Source organism: Dioscorea cayenensis, chromosome 2, assembly GCF_009730915.1.
Source record: "Dioscorea cayenensis subsp. rotundata cultivar TDr96_F1 chromosome 2, TDr96_F1_v2_PseudoChromosome.rev07_lg8_w22 25.fasta, whole genome shotgun sequence".
Lineage (NCBI taxonomy): Eukaryota > Viridiplantae > Streptophyta > Magnoliopsida > Dioscoreales > Dioscoreaceae > Dioscorea > Dioscorea cayenensis.
Window position 1 is genome coordinate 22,443,243 of NC_052472.1, and position 23,260 is coordinate 22,466,502.

The following is a 23,260-nucleotide window of genomic DNA, read 5'->3' on the forward strand; positions in this document are numbered from 1 at the left end:
GGCGGTACTTCGAAATATATATATATATGTATTTATTTATTTATTTTTAATTAATTTATACGAAATTTTCTACATTTATTTGAATATATTTTGCGGGAAATGGGTTCAGTTTATGACGTGGCTTCATGTGATTGGTCATATTCTGACAATTATATGGGCCCAAGTCTGTTTTGTGACCGTATTTGCTGTTTGATGGAATAATAATAAGAATATAATATATTGAAAATTCGAGAATATATTATTATATTTATATAGCAGTAGATAAGTACGAGAGGAACACGATAAGGTATCTTGTGACGGCAGCCAAGTTAACGCCTTTAAAATTTGGGGCCTAAATGGGAATTTCACCAGAGGGACACCATCACACGTGTGCAGAGATTCTGACACGTGTAATCTAGAGTGACCAACTAAATCAGTGGGAATCAAGATTTAGCGCTCAAACTCACGTGGCATCCGCCGTCAATCTGCCTCGAGATATGTGTTCCTGCCTATGTTTCATAAATAAATCAAATATATGTATATATATTATAAATAAATGTGATTTTTTAAAAAGGTATTTATCATGTTTATATTTTTTAGATAATTAAAAACACTTTTAAAAAAATGCTAAAATTTCATTTTTTTTTTATTTTTAATAATTTTTTATATAAATTACTTTGTACTTTGATACAAAAATTAGTTCAGAATTAAATTTGGTTTGAATTTTTTGATATTGGACTTAATTGACATTAATTTATTTAAATGAATATTTTATAACAATAATGGTTTTAATTTTTTTTATTAATGTGTTTTAAATTGTTATGTTTTTTTTCTCTTGGTTTGGGATGTTGGGTATGAAATGAATATTTATTTTAATTTATTGTTTTGGGTCAAACTTGAATTGTGGTTGGAGTGAAGTGGGAGGACTTTGGTGGGCTTTTGAAATTTGAATTTTGGTTTCAAAAGAATTATTTTATTGGATTTAATTTAATAAATTGGTTTTTAACTCAAAATACAATTTTTAATTATTAACTGATATTTTTATTAATTAAAAATTTTAAATGTTAATATTTGGAGTCACTAATTGAACGCGAGTAATTACAGTATGTTTAGAATTTAAATTTTACATAATTTTCATAATTTATTTCATATTGAATAAAAAATTGTTTTAAGTAAATTATTGTTTCAACAAAGAAAAAGAGAATGGATTTATTTTATTTTATTGTAATTTGCTCCATTATAAATGAAATAATTAACTGAGACTAAACATTTTAAATATAATATTAAATTATTAATATATAAGAATATGTTAAAAATTGGATTGAATTTTGTACCGGTTTTCATTTTCTTTCTATACAGATCCAATCTGGTTTTTATTTTTAAAAACTTTGAATAGGGTATCAATTATCGAATTTCGAAAAAATTCAGATAAAAAATTATGGTACCATCTCATCAAATCTAAATTTTTTTTTCTCATATCTACTTTATGTAGTTACTTCTTTAATTAATATATACAATCTTCTCATATGATATTTTTTTGTTTAATATGATTTTTCCTTCAATTTTAATCTGAAATTTTTAAATATTATTTATTTAAAATACAGTTAGCAATAAATTATAAATAATAAAAAAATTTATTAATATTTTAAAGTTGTAATTAATAATATTTGTTAGGTTTATTATAATATTTTTATAAAAAATTATTATAAGTAAAAAAATATTTAAATTTTGAAATCTTTCCCAACCAAACATAATAAAAGTGGCATTTAAAATTTTACTTATAAAAATAATTTTACTTTCTCTCTTTCCAATGAATGTTGTCACGTGATATGTCCTTTCTAATTTCAACATTGTTATAAGTGATCAAAATAAAAATTTTTAAATAAATCAAATTTTTATCATATATCTCTAGGGTATATGAAAAAACCAAATTATTAAGTTATTTTATTAATAAAAAATTATTATTAATTATTTTAAAAAAAATGGATAAATAATCGAAAGATTCAAACCTTCAACTTTTGAATTAGAAAAAAATTATCAAATCAACTTTAAATGAATTACGAGCTAAGAGTTATATTTCTTTTCTCCTAATTTTAAATTATATATTTTAAAAATGTTCAAAAGATTTATTCATAATTTAGAAACAAATTTTTAAAACACTAAACAAGTCAACTCTCATTCCAATTTCTTTACATGAAATCAAAATAAATGGTGTAATGTCTTAAGTGTTTTTTTTATTAATTTAGGTTATTAAATATTTAACTCTCTTTTTATTCCTAACTATCTAATAAATAAAAATAAATAAATAAAGGGTCGTATGTTATTGTATCTGGTAGATGAATAGGTGGAATACACAAAAGCAAAATAAATAAAATTATTAATTAAGTTGTTTATTGAAAATTTAAAATAGGTTTTGAGGGGGCTTGGATAAAATAATTGGAATACAATTTAATATTATATATATATAAGCTTAAAATTATTTTTCATTTTTATATTATTTTAATTATATATGCAAGTACTAAAAATGGATCTAGCATCTTACATGAATATCTCCAGTATTTTGTACTGAAGTGCTTTAGAATTAATGGTTTTTAAATGAATGATAAGTTAGAGATAAATATATATATATATATATATATTATTAAATACTATTTTGCTTGTACCTCAATAAATATTGATATGACTACACTTACTCTTCAACCAGGAAAAAGGACAAAAATTTTTAAATTATTTATTAGTTTTATTTTTAAATTTATTATATTAAATTTATGTTTTTTTTTTTTCTCGTACCAATAAATTTTAAGTTGCTTAAACAAATAGTTAATACTAAATTAAATGAGAAATAAAAATTTGAGTTGTTTAAACAAATAGTTAATACTAAATTAAATGAGAAATAAAAATTTAAAATTGCATATATTTAAATTTATATTTATTATAAACCACTATCAAATTATTTATATACGAGTTGTTTTTGTTTTAAAATTATATTAGAGATATTTTAAAAATTCTTATTTTTAAAACTCTTTCTTTCACTTCTACCAATGAATGCTCATTTAATTATACTTCCACCAATCTTGAATTGATGGAACATAAAAAGACATAATTGTGATATGCTTGTTGTTGTTGTTGCTGCCTTGTTGGTGCTTTTGTTATCATTTTTATATTACCTATGCATAAAATAATTCTCTTTAAGAAAGAAAATATATTTATTAGAATATATTCCCTCTGTCTCATTTATATGTTATATTCAAGAAATTTTTAGAATATCTATAAAATATTAAATAATTTTTTTTCTAAACTTACTTGTTATCTTTAATCCTACTTTTTTTAATATTTTTTAGAAAATTAAAACACTATAAGTAGAAGAAAGGGAATGAAAAATATAATTAAAGTAGAGAGAAATTAATAGAATATAATTAAAATATTGTTGGATTTTAAATGATGATAATTTATAAAATTGATATAATTTTTAGGGAAAATTACTGCTCACCCTCGTAATTTTTCAAAACTTCCCAAAAACCCCTCCTACTTTTACACACCACGGACAGTGCTTCCAGATAGTGTTTAACTTCCCTTTTACCCCCTACCGCTCACTTCAAATGGGTCCCATGTTGTGAAATCCCATTTTTGGCCTCGAAAATAGTGGGAAAAGGAAAAGCCCAAATCACATCATGTTCAACTCTTTTAGAGAGCTTTCGCTTGGTTTTCGATAGACAATGCCAGGAGTTGCATTACATCTTGTTGTTCTCCTCATTATCATACCCGAAATATATAAATCGGTTTTCGAACAGAAAATGAAATTGATTTCCATCGGTGAGTCAAGTCGACTTCATCTTCAAACGAAACTGTGAGTCGATTTTTATTGTCGAGGCGAGCATGTGCCATTGTCACTTCTCGCTTATGGTTGTAGAAGTTGTATTACGACGGGAAGAACGAGAATTACGACGAGTTCATTTCGTTGTAAAGTTCTTCTCGCTTTATGGTTATCTATTTGTATATTTTTAAATAATGTTTAACTATTTGCTATTATCCGTTTAAATATTTTTACTAATATGTTTAATAATTATCATATCCGCTTTAATACTTCCCATCTCCGCTTTAACATTATCTTTACATGTATAACTATTCATAAAGCGTGTAAATTCTCAAAAGTCTCTGCGTAAAACGGTGATCTTTTTCGTTTGATCCGAATTGTTGGCATGTGCGCGTGGCGGTGGCGAGTGATGGTATCCCTGCGTAGAATTAATGACGGCATTAATTCTTCATGCGCGGAATCTAAATTTCCGAACACCCGTTCGTTCTCATCGATCGAAATGTCGGCCATCGTCAGGCTTTAACTTTTTCTGGATCGAAGAGTCACCCTCACTGCGCCCGGACATACATTCGGAGTTAGAGATCATTGTTGAGGGACAGTACGAAATCTTCGTGTTGGTCGTTAGTAGTCGATGATCGCATTCGGTGATCGACAATCACGGCAGACTCCGTGGATCTCGCCATCGAACTTGTTCATGTCGAAGGTAGCAAGTTTATGGTATCCCTTGCAGAAACATGTTAGCAGCAATAACGCAATGTGACACCAACGCGTACATCGATTTATGAGCGGGTACTTCCACCGTCGACAATTACAAATCGGCATACAGGAAGCTATATTCCCCATACCCGACGCGATGGCGGGCCTTCGACGGAAATCGTGAGCTTCGCTTTCATGCACTCTGTGACTAGAAAGCGCGCAGGGCGGCCTAGAGCGAAAAAGAGGATCGAAAGTCGCATGCGTTTGATGTCCGTGAAGTTACATTGCAGCACTGCCGAGGATCCCGTCACGATCGACGATCTTTGCAGATGAAACTGTCGCTCGACTAGGCATTGTTAATAAACCGACGATGATGAGGGAAACATTGTGTATTTATAACGAATTGAATGTATTTACACGGAGACATTGTTATTTTAAACGGATACATTGTAATTTGAAATATTTCAACCCGATGTTTTAAACGATATATGGTATATTTAAACAATGAAACGGAAATGTACACAACTACAACGTAAAATTAAACAATGAAATGAAAGCGAATGAAATTTAACTCGCCTTACAATTGAAAACAAACAAAATTTACATTGAGATATACAAGTCATGTTCTTCGAAAACAAAAACAATGAATTGAATTGTGTATTGATGGGCAACTTTCCATATTTAGTGAAACAATAAGTGCATTCATTTAAACAGAGAAAGTGTTATTTTTAAACGAGTACACCGTAATTTGAAATATTTAAAACTCGATGTTTAAACGATATATACTATATTTAAACAATGAAAGTGAAATGTACACAATCACAACGTAAATTAAACAATGAAATAAAACCGAATGGAATTTAACCCGCTTTTACAATTCAAAACAAACAAAAATTTACATTAAAGGTATACAAGTCGTGTTCTTCGAACACGAAAAACAATGAATTGAATTTGTCCGAGTTTACATTTGAAAACAAAATTGATCGATGATATACAAGACATGTTATTCAAAAAGCAATTTAACCTGGCCAGCGATTTACCCACTTTTGCACGTGGGACGGTACGCCCTCCCTCCTTAAGTATCGCGTAGCACATACCGTAATCTGAGGTAAGGAACGTCCATGCTGCTGAGCCGTGAACTTCTCACTCTACGGAATTGCTCGATAAACCGCGATGACGTGAGACGCGCGCAATCGACGCTTTCCTTGTTTTTGGCGTGGGGTTTTACGTGACCGGGTACGCAGCCGGGTACTTCTGTCACGCCGACTCGCCGAACTCCATATCGACACAAAGGTCGAATAGATTCGACTCGAGATATGCAAGTCCAGATTAGAATACCGATTTAAATACCAAATGATATTAATCGGACATAATTAAAGAACTTACCATGTCCAACGCGTCCCTTATCGCATTCCCTGACATGAAGAATAATGCCCGATATTCTTGTTTATCATTGTCGAGACGACGACATGGAAGTGGCCATTCATGATTATCGGGAGGATCGACAATTTGAACTTCATGCAGTGTCTGCGACAGAGATCCCCGATCATAGCCATAATCTAGTGTCAGTGCGTCGTCCCCGCTTTGATGTAAACAGTAAGCGGTCTCGATGATGTGAGGCGCGCTTCTTAGAGGATATGGCTCGCTCAGCCGACTTTTTGTATTATGCATACGAAAGTCCCATCACATCATCGAAATGACCATCTCCTTCCCCTCAAGCACGTAGTATAACCTCGTCAGTGTGGTGCTAGCAATCATTCTTCCAGCACCGATCTATGAGGTTAAACGACAATGTATATTAGAAGACCATATCAGAAATATTTAAATGATATTATCAATTGTTACATGATATTATATATAATTAAACAGTAAAGGCTAAAACTTAAATGATAACATAATGGTATTAAACACTATTAGGTAATAGTTAAACACTATAAGAAACCCTTTAAACAATATCATAAAAACGTTACACTTTACTCCGTCCATAGAGCGAAATGAGGAAGATCCTCATCAACTCCCCGCCAGATTTGTTAAAGACGACTCGAGCCAACCCATTTCTTCTTCTTCGAATAAAAAGCTTTCCGAGCAGCTCCCAGTCCAATTTTTGATCTGGGCCTTGATCATCTCTCTGCTCGCTGTCGGGTCTTCATCAAAGATCTTCCTTCGATGCGGGGACGATGGCGACGAAAGATCAACCGCAGACACATCCTTACATTGTTGTTCTTGTTGTGGGATTGTGTCGCTCGACTTGGGGACGACGGCGACATAGATCAACCGCAGACACTTCCCTTACATGGTTCTTGTTGTGGTGGGATTGTGTCCTCGCCCTGGGCTGCAGATCGCTTGGGCCACGGGCCATCGGCAGAACGGATTCGACGATCTTCTCAACCGTGGCCAGTACAGCAAAGATCATCTGGGAGACACACGCCCTTAGCTTGTTCTCGACCTTCGTGGATTGTGTCCATCTTTGACGCCGCATCTCGGCAGCCGGTCCCACCGGTCGACGATTTCATCGAGAAGAGAGTCAACGACCTTTCCTCAACCAGCAGCAACGGCCACATCATCTACGACGTCCCTCCACCGTCACGGCCATGTCATCAACTGCGACAGACTCAAGAATGAGATCACCACCGATGGTGTTGCTATTGTTTCATCGTCACCGGAGGTGGAGACAGAGGCGATTGTTCTCCTCTTTTCGCAAGTCTCTTCGAATGTGGCCGCCTTTGAACGACCTTCCCGATGATGTCGCCGTCGCCAAATTCGACGCCTCGCTCGTCCCCGGTGCTTCGGTTCTTTCGATGGATGGCGCACATGTTCGCGAACGCCCTTCCAAAAGCCCACACGAGCGGCATGTCGAGGAAACCTCGGTCATCAATATCCGCACGCCTCGCATAAGAGTTGCGGTGACATCTTCGCCTAACGTCACGCGGTGCCGCCACTGCCGGAGTGGGCCGCCATGGTCGGGGACCGCTCGCTGTCGTGGTAGGGAGGGGTTGCTCGCAATCGCCGGGGTAGGGGAGGGCTTCTCCCTGCGGCCGAGGAATGCGCGGCGCGGTGGGTCGGGAAGTAGGAGAACGGCGCCCAGCGCACGCATCGATAGTAGGGTCGCCCCTCTCATCCCCGCCTTCGAGCTAGTGGTTCCGGAGCAATGGCATCCATCCGTCGGTTGGCGCCAACAAATATTTCTTCTTCAGCATTCGCCGGAACCAGCTCAGGAAACTATATATTTAAACGTTATAGAATATAATTAAACGGAGAACAAAATATTTAAACGGTTATTAATAATAGTTAAACGGTAAATACTAAAGTTAAACGCTAAATAAAATGTTTAAACATTAAAGACTTATGTTAGACATTGTCCATGATTTATTACCTCTTTTCCATCGAGCGATGACAAGCTCGTTTCTACCGTCGCTTGCTTCCGGTAAGTACTTTCACCGTAGCACAGCATCCTTGGGATCTTGCCGAAACGGACTTTCTTCCCCGTTCCGGTCAGCTCGTAAAACCAGACGTTAAGCGCGACCGAGCAACCCTTAATGTACCCTGTGTTGGTCTTCTTCCCGGCGCATCTATCTTGCACTCGGGCGGCCGCTTGTGGAATATCCTCCATAAGCCACTTGTGCGTCGCCTGCGCCCATGCGTATCGCCCCATGGCTGGTAGATCATCGACGTAATCAACGATCCAGTTCGGAACCGAGCATGATGTATTTGGGAAGAGGACTGTCCCCATGAGGTACACCATCAGGAGTTTGACAAAATTATCTTCTTCTCCCCTCTGTCGAACAAGTTGCACCAGAGTGCTCTTGATGGAGTCTCTGTGTCTCTCGTAGGTCTTTGATAGATACCGCCCTTCGAACGCTGACCTGGTTTTCTTCTTCTGAAAGACCACTGCGTCGCCATCGCAACGCAGACCAAGAACGAGGGCCACATCTTGAGGTCTGAAACTCAGCAGGCTTTCCCCGATCCTGAATTTATTGGTGCGACCATCGTACCTTTGCAAAAGAGAATCAAGAAGGGCCCTCTCTTGGTATATGGCTTCCAGCTCAGTGAACGCTGCAAACGGTGTCCTTCGAATAATCTCCCAGTGTCGAGGGGTCATGTTAACTTTCAATTCAGCTAAGGTCTCCACAACCGGTGTCAAATAGCAACGCCCATTAACTAGGTTGACCGCCATAATCACAAGCCTGCAGTATTGACAAAAGTTTAAGCGGAAATATAAGGTTTTAAACGGTAAACTCTCAGTTATTAAACAGAGATATAAAATGTTAAACAGAGACCCATTTTGTTAAACAGAGACGAGAATACTTAAACAGAGACAACAAATGTTAAACTGTAACATCTCATTTCTTAAACGTCAACCCTCATTCAGAAAACTCGCAACTATATCAAACGAAACGGGAAATGTACATTATAAATATTACATAAATCATAACAATCGAAAAAACTATTTCGATAGTGTATACATACGAAAATGCAAAACAAAACAAAACCCTAGCCGAGAAATCTCCCTGCAGACTAACAAAACCCCAGCCGAGAAATCCCCCTGCAGACTTCAATATCTTCCAACAAAAACAGGAGCACAAAACAAAACCGAAAAATCTTTCTTTAGAATGTAACAGCTTAACATAAAACCATACTCAATACCTTAGATTGCAGAACCCGATGAAATGCCAACTAGTCAGCATGGGGACTTCTCCTTCGAGATACCGGTGGAAATGGAAAAGTCGATGAAATGCCAATTACGAGGCTTCACGCAGAGACAACTTCGAGACGACTTGAAATGGAAAAGTCAAGACGTGAGTTGAGAAAAAGCAATTAAACGAGCCCAATAAATTGCCTCTGGTTACTCCCTACGGAAAACCCCCCACTTCCTCTCAAATCGCCGAGATGGTCATAGCCCACGACTCCCCATGCAAGGGCATTTTTCGTTCAAAAAAATTTGAAACTCACTCCGCTCACATCCGTTATGCGGGTTTCGGGGTTTGAAAAAAACATAGACTTTTAAAAAGGAGGGTGTTTTTGTGATCGCAAAACTAACGGGGTGTTTTTTTGCAATTTTTACAAATTTAAAGGGTTTTTTGGCAATTTCCACTAATTTTTATAAATTTAATGAGTTTGAATTGGTTAAGGTGAACATATAAATAATACATGAGGAAGTATTTGTTTCGTATAGTTGATATTTATATTTTATCATCAATTTATTTTCTAAATTGCTATTTAGCATCCTATATGAGAATAATAAAATTAGTTGTTACTCATAAGTTGTTATTTGGTTCGGGTGGGTGTTGCAAAATGTCGTTATAACTTATAAATATAAATTATGAGAAATTTAATTCTCAAAAATCTAATTATTATGAATGTTATAACATCATGTTTAGTTTGTAAATAATTCAATTAAAAGATTGACCTATTTTTTTTTTAATTTGACATGTAGGATATATACAAAATTTGGATGGAAATATTAATTATACTACAAAATTAATTTTCTAAACTATCCCTTATTATGCTAATAATACATTTAATTTATAAAAGATTAAACTCTCGCTCCATTTAAAAAGAGAGAAATATTGAAAGAATTTTTTTAATTTTCTTATATAATTATTAAATACATACATAAAATCAAACATCACAAAAGAAGTATTTATTATTATTTTTTTAAATAGATAAGTCATTATTCATATTATTCACCATACGAAAAGAATGATTCGACTTCTAAAAAGGATTTAATTTCCTAGCCTCTCACATGTGACTCCAATGTTTTACCGTTGGGTTATACCAATGTTAACAAGTATACATTTAATTAAAGTAACCTAAAATATGTCAAAATATGTAAAAAATAATAATAATAATAATAAATAAAAACAAAAATATATGCAAACTTTTCAATCATACAAAAATATGACATTATAAAAGTATTAGGTAGAACCCATTTGACCATAATTTATAAAAAAGTTAAATCTCTTCGTCCAAATCCCCTGACTTCTAAAACTTTTTATCATGGCTTTTTAAATTTTATTTTGCTCATTATTTTTAATAAATTTTTGATAACTTCAATTAAATTAACATAGTTTTTTTATTTTTGTAATATCGTCAAGGAAAGGAACAAAGATGCAGATGATTTCTTAGAATAGCAAATAAAATAAGTAGTAATTTGAAAAATAAAAATTGGCTAGTGAAAACTTTTTTATTTTAAAGACATCTTTTCTTTATTTTGAATGACTATTGATATGATTACTCTAATAATAGAATAATGACAAAAGAGATAAAAATCTTTTTTTTTTAAAGTACATGTGCATATTTTTATAAATTTTAAGAGAATATACATATTTTATTTTTTTAATAATTTAAATATTTTATTATGGTGGACGCAAATTCTAAAATTAAAGAAATGGAGTATCTTCAACTTTACAATTTCAGTAATACCTTATTAGACAAATGATGATGGAAGATTGCGATCAACTTCCACAAGTGCTTGTAGCAATCATCCTATTAAATTACTATAAGTCCAATCTCATATTGGAACATTTAACAAAATCTTCCTGAACGAAAATCTTTATTTTGGAATGGGATATTAAGTTGTCTCCTTGGTTTTAGGTTTTATATCAACCTTGCCATCAAAGATGAATTATCCCCCATGCCTCTAAGTACATTTGGCTTGAGCTCTTTAGGGCCTCAAACATGTTCTTTCTCTTGATCTTCTATTCAAATCGATTTGAACCAAAATCAATATTGCAATCTTGCATCCCCAAATAAACAACCATGATATCAAAACCTGGGGATTTGCCCCCTAATCAGAAGTAAAGTCTTTTTATAATTCCAACGATGATGGAGATCTTCAAACCTATATAACCATCACGCTGCATGTGGATGATTTAGGACAATAAGATTCTAACAATGGGTAACCTTACAAAAAAAAAAAGTTGTAATAAACGCCCAACCACAACTTGTATAATTGGGGCACTTGAATGCCATAATTGTCTCTTTTTGAATTGCCTTTCACAATTCAAATATGAAACTATTATGACCACATATTCTGCTTTCACCCATTATCCTATCTCTCTAGAGAGCTTTTGGACTTGAGGAGATCAAATCTTGCTCCCCATTTAAGGGACACTTGGGATCTCTTAACTAAGACCATCATTTGGTCTATTTGGCTATAGCAAAATAATTGTATATTTAATCATAAATTGCTCTCTTTGTTTTTAATTATTCTGAGAATTAATCATGTCTCTATTCTAAGTTCCAATAACTCCTAATGCGACAAAATGATATGCTTGCTCACTCAGCCAACTCAAGGGAAAATGTACTCAACACAAAAACTGGCTAAACCTCTCATTCACAGTGATCATGCTTCCATGGTTGGATGATCCATAATAGATCGTCTCCACTGTATCACTAGTATCTTTGTTTGGTTTATTGTATGCACTCTCTAGTGAATTGTCTTTATTGTTAGATGCTGTATTAGTTCTTGTCTTTTCTTTTGTTGTGTTGTGATTCATGATTATTTATACATGTTTAATTTTTAATATATTTTGAATGTTTTATCCACTTTTATCGATATATATATATATGACATATTTTTTAAAATTATTATTTATAATTTTTCGTTTCCCTTTCTTCCAAAACAGCCAAGATTAATTCTCACAAGGTAGCTCTCGTGGATTTTGAATTTTTTTTAAGCAAATATCACAAATAAAAGTAAGATGGATGAACTATAGAGATTAAAAATCAATCAATTTAATTTTATTCACTCTAGAATTATTTTGTGTAATACTTTTTATTTTAAATTAGGAGAGTGACACTCATGAACTTCTCATTTCAACGCCATTGATTTAATACAAATAACATTAACAGAAGTAATAGTCGGACATAGTTTTATTATTATTTTATATATTTCCTATGATTAAAAGGGAAACCAAAAATCCCATTTAGCAAGAAAATATATTATTTTTATACAATTTGATGTTCTACAACACAATAGAATTATTATGTTTTTAAATAATTCTTTAATGCATGTAGTTCATCTACCTTTTTCAAAATTATTCTTTTTTTAGAATGAAAAAAAGATAAAATGACTTTCAAATTATTTGTGTTCGAAGTGAAAATAAACCATTGTGCAAAGATGATACCGTATCACCAACGCTTTTATTCACAAGAATTGAGAGTAACAACAATGTAAAGAAAAATAAATATTCATGTGCAAGTAGAAGTAGTATGAATTATACAAGAGAATGAGAAACAAATCATTTGAGGTTAATGAACACTATGATACACTATGAGGAGTTATTCTTTCGAAAACAAATATGAATCCGAAACAGGCGACGAAGGAAAGCTCCCATATTTATGTTTAGACTCATCCAAAGCGATGACAACTTCTCGCATCGACGGCCGTTCAATCGGCGACATACTTGTACAATACAAAGCAATTTTCAAAACCACGATCATGTGCTCGACAGTGTTCTTGTCTTCTAATTTTAATCTACTATCAAGTATTCCCGGTGTCAAAGAATTTTGCTTAATGTAATTCCTTACATATGTAACGAGATCACCGCCTTGTTCTATCGGTTGTACTGGTGTTCTACCGGTCAGCAATTCAAGTAGGACGACACCGTAGCTATAGATATCACATTTCTCTGTAACTTTCATTGTATACGCGTATTCTGGAAGAACAAGAATATGAAAATATCAGCAATTAGTAGTAACTTTTGATACAATCATACAGAGAAGAATGTAGCTTACCGGGTGCGATATAACCATAAGATCCGGCCACTGCAGACATTGATTTTGATTGAGGCAAATCAATCACCTTAGCCAATCCGAAATCACCGACATGAGCTTCAAAGTTATCGTCTAGTAATATGTTGTTGGACTTGATATCGCGGTGAATTATGCGGGGTTTGCAGTCATGATGCAAGTATGAAAGGCCCTCAGCAGCGCCGAGAGCAACCATGAAGCGTACATCCCAATCAAGATTAGAACAATTCCCATGAAGCAGCTCGCCGAGGCTCCCTCTCGCCATGTACTCGTACAAGAGAAGGTTCGAGCCCTGGTGGTAGTAAAAGCCATAGAGCTTCACAATATTTCGATGGCGTATTTTCCCAAGAGTTGATATTTCAGCTCGAAAGCTGTTGTCTACATTGCTTCCTTCTCTTTGCGACGAGAGTTTCTTCACGGCAACTATCTTACCTTCCGGCATTATGGCTTTGTACACAGTTCCACAAGCTCCTCTTCCAATTACAAAATCCTCATCGAAGTTGTTTGTGGCGGCAACAATATCTTCGAATGTGAAACGTTCCTTCGGGTGGATATACATTCCCGATGAATTTGTTGAAAGTTGCTTTTCTTGCAAAGGAGTAACAATCTCCACTGGTCTTCTCAAAAGGTACACGATAACGACTATGAGAACAAGAGAAATACCTCCAATCGCTGCGGCGATAATTGCAATGATCCTACCCAACGGAGCGCCGGATGAGCTCGGGGATAGTGAGGCCGACAAAGAAGGGTCTCCATTACAATTACCAAGAGGCCCACCACAAAGACCCTTGTTTCCGAAAAAGCTGCTTGCCACCATGCTTTGAAACAGTTGAATAGAAGGGAGAGGTCCGATGAGATCATTGTAGGACACATTCAACCCAAGTAAACTTGAGAGATTTTCAAATGTTGAAGGGATTTCACCTGTTAAACTGTTGTTGTTTAGTAAGAGATATTCTAACAATGCAAGGTCTCCGAGCTCTGGCGGTATGCTACCAAACAGATTATTACAGCTGAGGTTCATGGCAATCTGCAAGCTTGACATGCCACCCAATTCCTTGGGTATTTTCCCAGTAAATCGATTACCACCCATTTGCAATTCTGTTAAATGAGTAAGCTTGCCAAGTATGGAAGGTATTGTACCGGAAAACCGATTATCTGAAACAATAAGCCTTTCCAATTGAATAAGCGTCCCAAATTCATCCGGCAAAGCGCCGACAAACTGGTTATTGCTGATATCAAGCCTTTGAAGCATCTTGCAATTGACAATACTCAGAGGAATATTCCCCTCAAGCTTATTCGACGATATGTTGAAGATCACAAGATGAGACAAATTACCAATCTCTACAGGCAGCTCAGCTGTAAAATAATTGTTCGGAATATTTAGTCTTTGCAAAGATCGACAATTACCGATTTCTGCAGAAATAGGACCACTGAACTTGTTCTGATCCAACTCGATTGTCGTCAAGTTAACCAGTTTGCATAATTCAGAAGGAAAACTTCCTGTCAGGCTGTTCTCACCCAGACGAAGCTGCACCAATGACGAACAATTTGTCACCCCACTTGGAATATTTCCGACCAGATTGTTCGACCTCAGATTCAACAAAATAAGATTAGAATTTCTGCATAGATGGTCGGGTATCAGGCCGGTGAGATTATTGTCTGAAAAATCCACTACCCAAAGCCGGCTAAACATCCCAAGCTTTGGAGGAATAGCACCTGATAACTGGTTATCGAAAAGCTGTAACTGGAGCAAATTAGTCAAACGCTGAAATCTGATGGGAATAGGACCAACAAAGCTGATTTATCGACAGATCCAACTTGCTCAAATTCTTCAAGCCACAGAGTTCTGGAGGAATCAAGCCTGTTAATTGGTTCTGGAAAAGGTAGAGAAGGTTCAGACCAGTTATGTTGCCGAGCTCAGCTGGTATTTCCCCCATCAAATAGTTCTCAGAGAAATCAATTTCAATAGCAAAAGTAAGATTTCCGATTTCCTTTGGAATAGTTCCATTCAATCCATTCCTATAAAGATACAAGTTTTGCAAAGACTTCATGTTACCGATCTCTGGAGGTATTACACCCACAAGATTGTTCTGATACAGAGCAAGAGTGACGAGGCTTGAGCAATTCCCGAGCTCCTTCGGAATATAACCCGATATTTGATTATCCCATAGAACCAATTCTCTCAAGTAGCTGAGTTTTCCAAGTTCTTTCGGCAACTCACCTCCGAGCTGGTTCTGAGCAAGACCCAAAAACTTCAAGCTCTGACAATTAGCTATTTCAACTGGAAGGTTACCAGAAATCAGATTCTGACCAGTTCTAAATGTCTCCAAGTTCTTGAGTCTACCAATAGAACGAGGCAATTCACCAGTGAGATTGTTAGAGTAGGCTACCAATGCAGCAAGTGAGGACATGTTCCCAATCTCTTCAGGGAGAGGCCCGGAGAGTTTATTATTGCACAAGTTGAAATGTATCAATGAGGTCAAATTGCCTACTTCAGGAGGTATTTCACCATCAAAATGATTGTTATTTAAGCGAAGAATCTCTAGTTTAGAACAATTAGCAATCTCGGGAGGGATTTCTCCGGATAACTCATTGAAGGAAAGATCAAGATCAGTCAAGTGAATTAGTTTGCCGATGCTAGGAGAAAGAGTTCCTGAAAGATTCATTATGCTGAGATCAAGAGAGAAAACCACAGGATAATAGTCACTAGTACAATTTACACCAGTCCATCCACATGGAGCTTGATCTTCGGAGTTCCAATCACTAAGGTAATTCATCCTATCAGTCAGTTGTCCCTTAATCTCTAACAGATACTGCCCTTCGATATTCAGCCCTTTCGAGCCATAAGCAAGAAATGCAGCAAAAAGCAGCAAGAATTCAAGAAACAAAAATTCAGAGGTTGTCTTGAATTTCAAGTTGTTTGGCATTTTAATTAAGCAGCAACCATACACTGAAATGCAAGATATGGAAAGATGTTATTCTCTTTCAGCCATTCAGCTCTGAATTCAGTGAATGCATACAAAATACCAAGAACAAAAACAACATAGAAATTACTTGGACAGTAATTGCAGTGATGATAAAAAGATAAGAAAGTAGTAAACTTGGAACAATAATTTGAAATTCATAAACCATGAAAATGCAGAGAAATCACATACCTTTTGTCCAGAAATCCAATGCCCAAAATTAAGCTCAAGATAATCAATTCAGAAACATAAGAACTCAAGAGCTGAAATCCAGGAAACCAATCTGAGACAACAAGAGCCAAACTCCAAAGGAATCCACCCTAAAAACAACAAAAAAACAAAACCCAATCTCTTTCCTTTTTCAATAGATCCAAACAAAAAGAGAAGCTTGAAATTAAACACCAGGCATGCAGAAAGATCCCACCTTTTTTCCACACAATCAAAGCTCTTTCAACCTGACACGCATTGGATCCAGGCAAGAAGAACATCCATGAAATTCCCACAAAAGGGATTGTGGATAAAAATCTCTATGAAATGGAAAGGAGCTTCCTTTGTTGGTGTATAATGGCAGGCAAGCACGCATTCAAGCTCCCAACTTTCCAATTCTCCTTTTTTCCCTCTTTCTGTCCCTAATCTCAGGGCCCCCCACCCCTCCACTCAATCCCTCTCCTTTTTCCCCTTTCCAATATTCTCCCAAAAAAAAGCTAAATATATTAACAACCAAAATAATCACTGAAATATTCAGGATTTGCTGCTGTTGAACTGAAAAAGGCAGAGAAGAACCTTTACAAGTTATTGGAATTCAATTGCTTTGTTGCTACAAAACCAAAGTGATGGTGTGAGTCTTCTTCTTCTTCTTCATCTGCTTCTGCTGCTGCTGTTGCTGTTTCTCACCAAACTCTGAAAAAATTGGATAGCTTGGCTTTGATTTCTAGGAATCTTTTTTATTTTTTATTTTTTTGTTAATTAATTTTTAATTTTTCTTTGTGACTTTTCAGTCAAAGAAGATCACCACGTGGCCAGGAACTCTTGTTCCATGTTCTTTCTTCATTCACTCAATCAAATCACTCTTGTCTACCATTTTGTACAGTGTTTAAAAGTGCTCTCAGTTCTAAACAAAGTTATCTTGCCACTTCTCTCCCTTTATTTTAGCTCCCCTGTCCCTTTCCTTCCTGTTCATCATCATAATATACACACACATAAATATATATATATATATATATAAATATATAGAGTATTAGTCGACAAGTGACGTCTGCAAATAATAACTCTACGGACGTCCCTCTATTAATCGTTAAATTTGAATCTGACAACTTCCAATCATCTATTTTTGTGAACAGTAAAACCAACGGATAACCATTTAACCATTCAGCAGTGAAGTACTATGTAAATGCACTGCAACACTCACCTAATACATAACATTCTCATCTCAACTGTTCAGTTATGATCTCAACAGTAATACAATGAATCACAATTGTAAAATTTGATTTGCACAAAAAAAAAAACAAATTTTAACTAATCAATCACCTCCTTCGCTTTATTTTTCAAACCCTGTATAATATTCAAGTAACGTTTTTCTTATCATTGTTGAAATCTCTCTCTTTACCCTGCTATTTGTCTCTCCCTTCTCTCTCTCTCTCTCTCTCTCTTTTTCTATGAACACTCTGTAAACGTCATCAGTAAACACATATGCATATATATAGGACATAGTTTTGCATACAATTATTGTAATGTCGAATGGTTTATACCCAACGGTATTGACCGCATTACATAAAAACAATAGTATGGGGATTTAAGAGTCCCAAGTTTAATTTCCGCTAGATGGGAATGATAGCAACGAGTCTTGACTATGCGATATGCAAAACTTTCAAACCCTTTTTATCACCAAATAAAAATACATGGATTGGACGATCAAATTTTTGATTTGTACCTATACTGTTAATTGTATATGTGCTTGTCATATGTATAAAAAAAAATTATTATGATTATAAGATACATTCTTATTTAAACAAATTTAAAAGTTTAGGGTTCAACTATGTAGCTTGGAAGATAATCTATTCTGAAGCATGTGATGAATGATGATGTTGTGTTGAGCTGAATGCGGATTCGGGTTTGGAATTGGGATCCGAGACCAGAAAGGATCCGGCCTGGTAAGGCGCCGCCAGATGAAGGCGGGGCCCACTAACCCAGTCAGGATAAATGCTTACGTGTCACCGTCCAGACAAAATAACAACATGGATTGGACCCCACCTCCTGAAAAACAAATCCGAATTCCTAATTTGATTATGTCATCACCTACGTCACTATGCCATGTCAGCACATATATTTTATACTACAAATATATTTATAAAAATGTTCTTTTTATTTGCATAAAGAAATAATTATCATCCTTAATGTTAATTTTAACATGCCAAATTACATTAACAAATTGAAATTAATATTCACCAGTAATTATCATCCTTGAAAATAAAAAATTATTCTCATATTTTGTTTATTGACAATTTATTTATGAACTATCATGCATTTAAATTATAAAGGCACAAAATTAACAATTTTTTTGTAATTTTTTTGAATAATAAATCTAAAACTAAAGAACTCATAACATAACGATATTTAATTCCATTACGAAAATCACAAATGAGAGATATTTAAAAGTCTCAAATTCAAATTATTCGATAAAAAACACTGATAATAATAAATTATTTAATTATGGATGTGAATTCACAGTTCAAATTTTTTATTTTCAGTTAAGAGTATATAAGCTAGATGATCAATCTTCGATTCATACACATGCCCTAGACATATGGTTTGTCAACATCTCCGTTAAAAAAAAAATATTAATAAATCTGAAAGACAATGAGTGTAACAAGATATGCACGCGCCCAACATAAAGGGATTGAAAGTTGGCCACTAAGGACCAACTTTATATCTTTATAGTTCATTCAGAATGTGAATCCATAGAAAGGTTAGGTTGGGTCCATGTGGCAAGTTAGGGTGGTCACAAGCTATAAGCTTAGCTCACTAGCCCTACAAATGGTTCTCTAGAGCCTAACGTTTAGTCTCGTTAATTTTTTCCAACTTTCAATGATTAGAGCATTGAGTTCTCTACATGTATACCCTTTTAATTAAAATCATGTACAACACGTTTATTCATGTATTAAATACTCACAAACACACACAACATACCTTTTGACATCCAATCAAGTATCTTTTATTATTTAAGTTATACATTTCTAAACATTTAACATTTAATTATATATAATATATTATAGATTCATTTGACAATATTTCATTTAATCTTTTGACTATATATTATTTTTTATAAAATAAATTTAATTAACTGTCTTCACATTAGAAAAACAATAATTTTTTTATTAAGTAATTGAGGAAGTAATTTTCTCTGATAATATTAGTTGAGTTAAAAAACTCATGTATCTTATAAAAAATATTTAATACACTAAAATTCTTTAATGTAGATAATAATTCAAAATTTTAAGAATATAAATAGAAGGAAAAAATAGAAAATACATGTGTAATTTGTCAATTTTATAGGAGTATGCATGTGGAACTTAGAATTTATACATGATTAATATAGTGAGAACTTTACATAGAGCACAATATTATTTATTTATTTATTTTTTTGAGGAGGAGGAGCGGGCCGAACCCACTGGAGACCCCTGGGGGCGTGCATGTGTCCTGGTGGAACAGTGGAGGCAGTGCCACGCTCACGTGAGTGCTGGAACCATCCGTCATGCAATCACTATTTCATAACTCCCAAAAATGCGCCTGTAGAGAATCGAACTCATCACTCGGTGAAAAGTCTCTATCGATGATCCATGTATCAATAGACCCGAAAATCGTTGACAGAGCACAATATTATTTTGGATGCATCTGTCTTTTGTTGTTTTTATCTTCATGATGCTTGGATGATTTAGTACGGCATATCTTTTGGAGTTTTTGATACACTCTTCTCTGTGGTTTGGAGTTATCTTCTTGGATATTATTAGTGAGGGCTTTTAACATGCATTATTTTGGGTTGTTATTAGTCCAATCACTTTCAGTGTTTTTCCATATATATTCTGATTGGATCGCTGTGGAATTCACACCAAATATATATCTACTGTTTTTGGTTTTTTTAATAATCTAATAATGTGGGAGTGGAAATCACATAGTGTTAGGTTGCCAACCATTGTCGGTACATAAACTTATCTGTTTTGAAGAGTGTTTCTTTAATTTCCAAGATGTACAAGTTGTCTTTTGGATATACATGAATGTCTAATATTTCAGCTATATCCATATTAAGATTAGGCAAATCAGGTTTGAAATCTTGCTGTCGTTTGGACAAGGATTTCAAAAGAATATGTGAAAAATGAGCACTGCTTTAGAAATTTAATTAACTTATATAAAATGTGGAAACTTGCTTGCTTTTCAATATTCATTCACACTACTCTAGTTTAATTTTTTTGTGATAGCAACAAGAAAAAAGAACAAACAACTTGCTGTATTAAATAATTAAACAATGTTGAGGCTGTAATTTATTTTTATTTTTATTTTTATTTATTTATTTATTGAAAAAGTGAATACATCACAAATTTATTGAAAAAAAACAAAACAAACAATGAGGGATGTAGAAATTCATTCCTATTATCTAATTTATGGCTTATAAATTAAGATACATATTGAATAATTTAAAAAAGATCAAAAAAGATGAGGGCAAGGTATTGTTGAACTTGCGAATGCACTCTACAACTGTATTCGTTTATGACTTAAACCTAAATGGGGATGTTTGTTGCCTAATGTCAAAAGAAAGGTACATAGAGATGTGATGAATTATAGCAACATACTGAAACAAGGATAACTTTATTCTAAAAATTCAATCCAAATTTCAAATGGTTTGATGAGTGTACAATGTTTTATTATTTTAAATCATTTTGTACACTCATTAGGTATGTATTAGAAGTATATTATGGAATTCAATGCTAAATATAGTGTGTTTTGTATTCTCAGGCTTCGGGCAACATTTAAAAGAGAGAGAGAGAGAGAGAGAGAGAGAGAGAGCCAAGAGAAGTATTCTAGACCCTAAATGAAGAAGATGGAGCTCTCTTGATCGACATCAACTGGATAAGGACAAGACAAACAGGATGACTTACGGATCAGCTTATGGCTGTAAGTCTCTTCTAGAGAATCTTACGGGCATGCTTATGCCCGTAATGAGGAGTTTAGAGTCAAACCAGAGGACCTTACGGCTAGGACTTACGCTCGTAAAGATCATCTAGAGGAGTTTTATGAGTAGAGTTTATGTGTGTAAGGGTTGTCGTAAGGACAACATAGTGAAACTTACGGTCTAGTGTTTACAGTCGTAAGCTAGACCATAACACAGAATAGAAGACCTTAAGGATGGGACTTACAACCGTAAGTGTTCCCATAAGGCTTGTGATCACCCATCATGTTTAGCTCCTTACTGCCACGTCCTTAAGCCCGTAAGAAACCCGTAAGCGGTATAGTATAAATAGACCTGATGAGGAATTTTTAGGGCAATTTTAATCTTCTTTTCTTAGAGGCGAGGCTAGGGAAGAAATGAGGCAAATCTCCAGGGTTTTGGAGGAGATTTTTAAAGGGATTTTGATTCCGTCATCAAGGAGAAGAAGATCGTAGTCGTCAAGCCTACCTTGGTGGCATTGTCAGAAGGTTCTTTGGAGTTTTATGGCGATTAACTTCCGGCATGATTAAAAAGGGGGTTTTAATGCTTATGTCTATTCTTCATGTCTTGTAATTTGAATGTTTGACCTCCATTAATGGAGAGCTAATTTCCTAGATGTTTTGGCATAGTTGAACTCTAGAGTTTAATCTTTCGACATTGATTGTGGACCTTTATGTTTTAATTGTTTTCCTAATTGCAATCCTATATATTTGAATTTAATTGCATGTTTGTAATACATAATTGCTATCGTGGTAAAAGCCCTATTTTTCATATTCGACGTGCTTTGTGACAAGTAGAAATACCCACCTAGCATAAACATACAATAATTATAGGGGATTGTGAATAAGCCTAGCAATAGGGTACTTTGAAGAATTCTTCTCCCTCAATCATCCCGAGTGAGTTAATGAGTATTTTTGTGCTCTTCACAATTATGTGGAATGGATTTTAGGAGAAATCACATTTCTATTATGTATTCGGATTATGGGGCAATCTCTTTGCAAGAAGGATTACCTAATTAAGAAATCTTTGTTGACTCACATCGAGATTTCACCGAGTGTTAATGCGATTGTGCGGTGACTGTATTAGCACTGTACCGATTCAGTTACTATTCACCATTGAAAGAAAGGTTTTAGTATAATTTATAAAATCTCTCGGTTCAAATAAGATTTCATGTTTAGACAACCTTTGTCCTGCACTTAACAAAACCCGTAAAAAGAGGCTATACCCAGACATCATTTTTTCTCCGGATTTCTCTACTTTTTGTTTCGTATTTCTTGCTTACTGTTTTCTAATTCTTTTGTTCACACACATCACTACTTTTAGTTAGACTAACTTTTAGAATCAGAGTAAGTATTAGTAATTTTATTCTTCCCTGTGGACTAACATCCAGTTCTTTAGCATTTTATTACACAATTGACACGTACACTTGTGTTCCTATCATGGTTCATATACGTATATACATCCATCAAGTGACCTAATGTGTAAGTGAATGAAAATAGTGGGTGCTGGTTATTTCTGAAACTTTGAACACGATAAAGTCCGAGCACTTGTTGTATTGTAAGATGAGATTGTGGATCGGTGTTGATTTATTTCTTTGCTATCAAAACCATCACAAGCATTTCTTGGCAACTTTTGTACAACATAAGACAAGTTAATGTGATTGTGGTTTATCTAGTTGGATGGTAAATATATATATATATATATCAAATATCAAATGATCTGCAATTTAATTAAGGGATCAACAAATTAAGTTAATCCTAGAATCATGTTCTCTTTTGTTTTTTACTAGTTTTATTGTTTGAATAAAAGCATGATTTATCCAATTTTTCAGTTAATCCTAGAATGAATATATAT

The 23,260-nt window shown here is 34.4% G+C and overlaps 2 protein-coding genes across 2 annotated transcripts in view; one reads left to right on the plus strand and one right to left on the minus strand.

The window, feature by feature from the left end:
• Positions 1 to 12,615: 12,615 nt before the first annotated feature.
• Positions 12,616 to 16,896, minus strand: LOC120276242 (probable leucine-rich repeat receptor-like protein kinase At5g63930). Its single transcript, XM_039282968.1, is given in 5 exon segments — positions 12,616 to 13,149; positions 13,229 to 15,035; positions 15,037 to 16,193; positions 16,399 to 16,526; positions 16,631 to 16,896. Coding segments are annotated over 3 exon segments (3,318 nt in total). The 5' UTR covers positions 16,171 to 16,193; positions 16,399 to 16,526; positions 16,631 to 16,896; the 3' UTR covers positions 12,616 to 12,772.
• Positions 16,897 to 21,347: 4,451 nt separating this feature from the next.
• The window catches only part of LOC120275007 (probable leucine-rich repeat receptor-like protein kinase At5g63930), a 5,480-nt gene continuing 3,567 nt past the window's right edge, over positions 21,348 to 23,260 (plus strand). Inside the window, 1 exon segment of the mRNA XM_039281527.1 lies at positions 21,348 to 21,372. Coding sequence (XP_039137461.1) covers positions 21,348 to 21,372 — 25 coding nt within the window.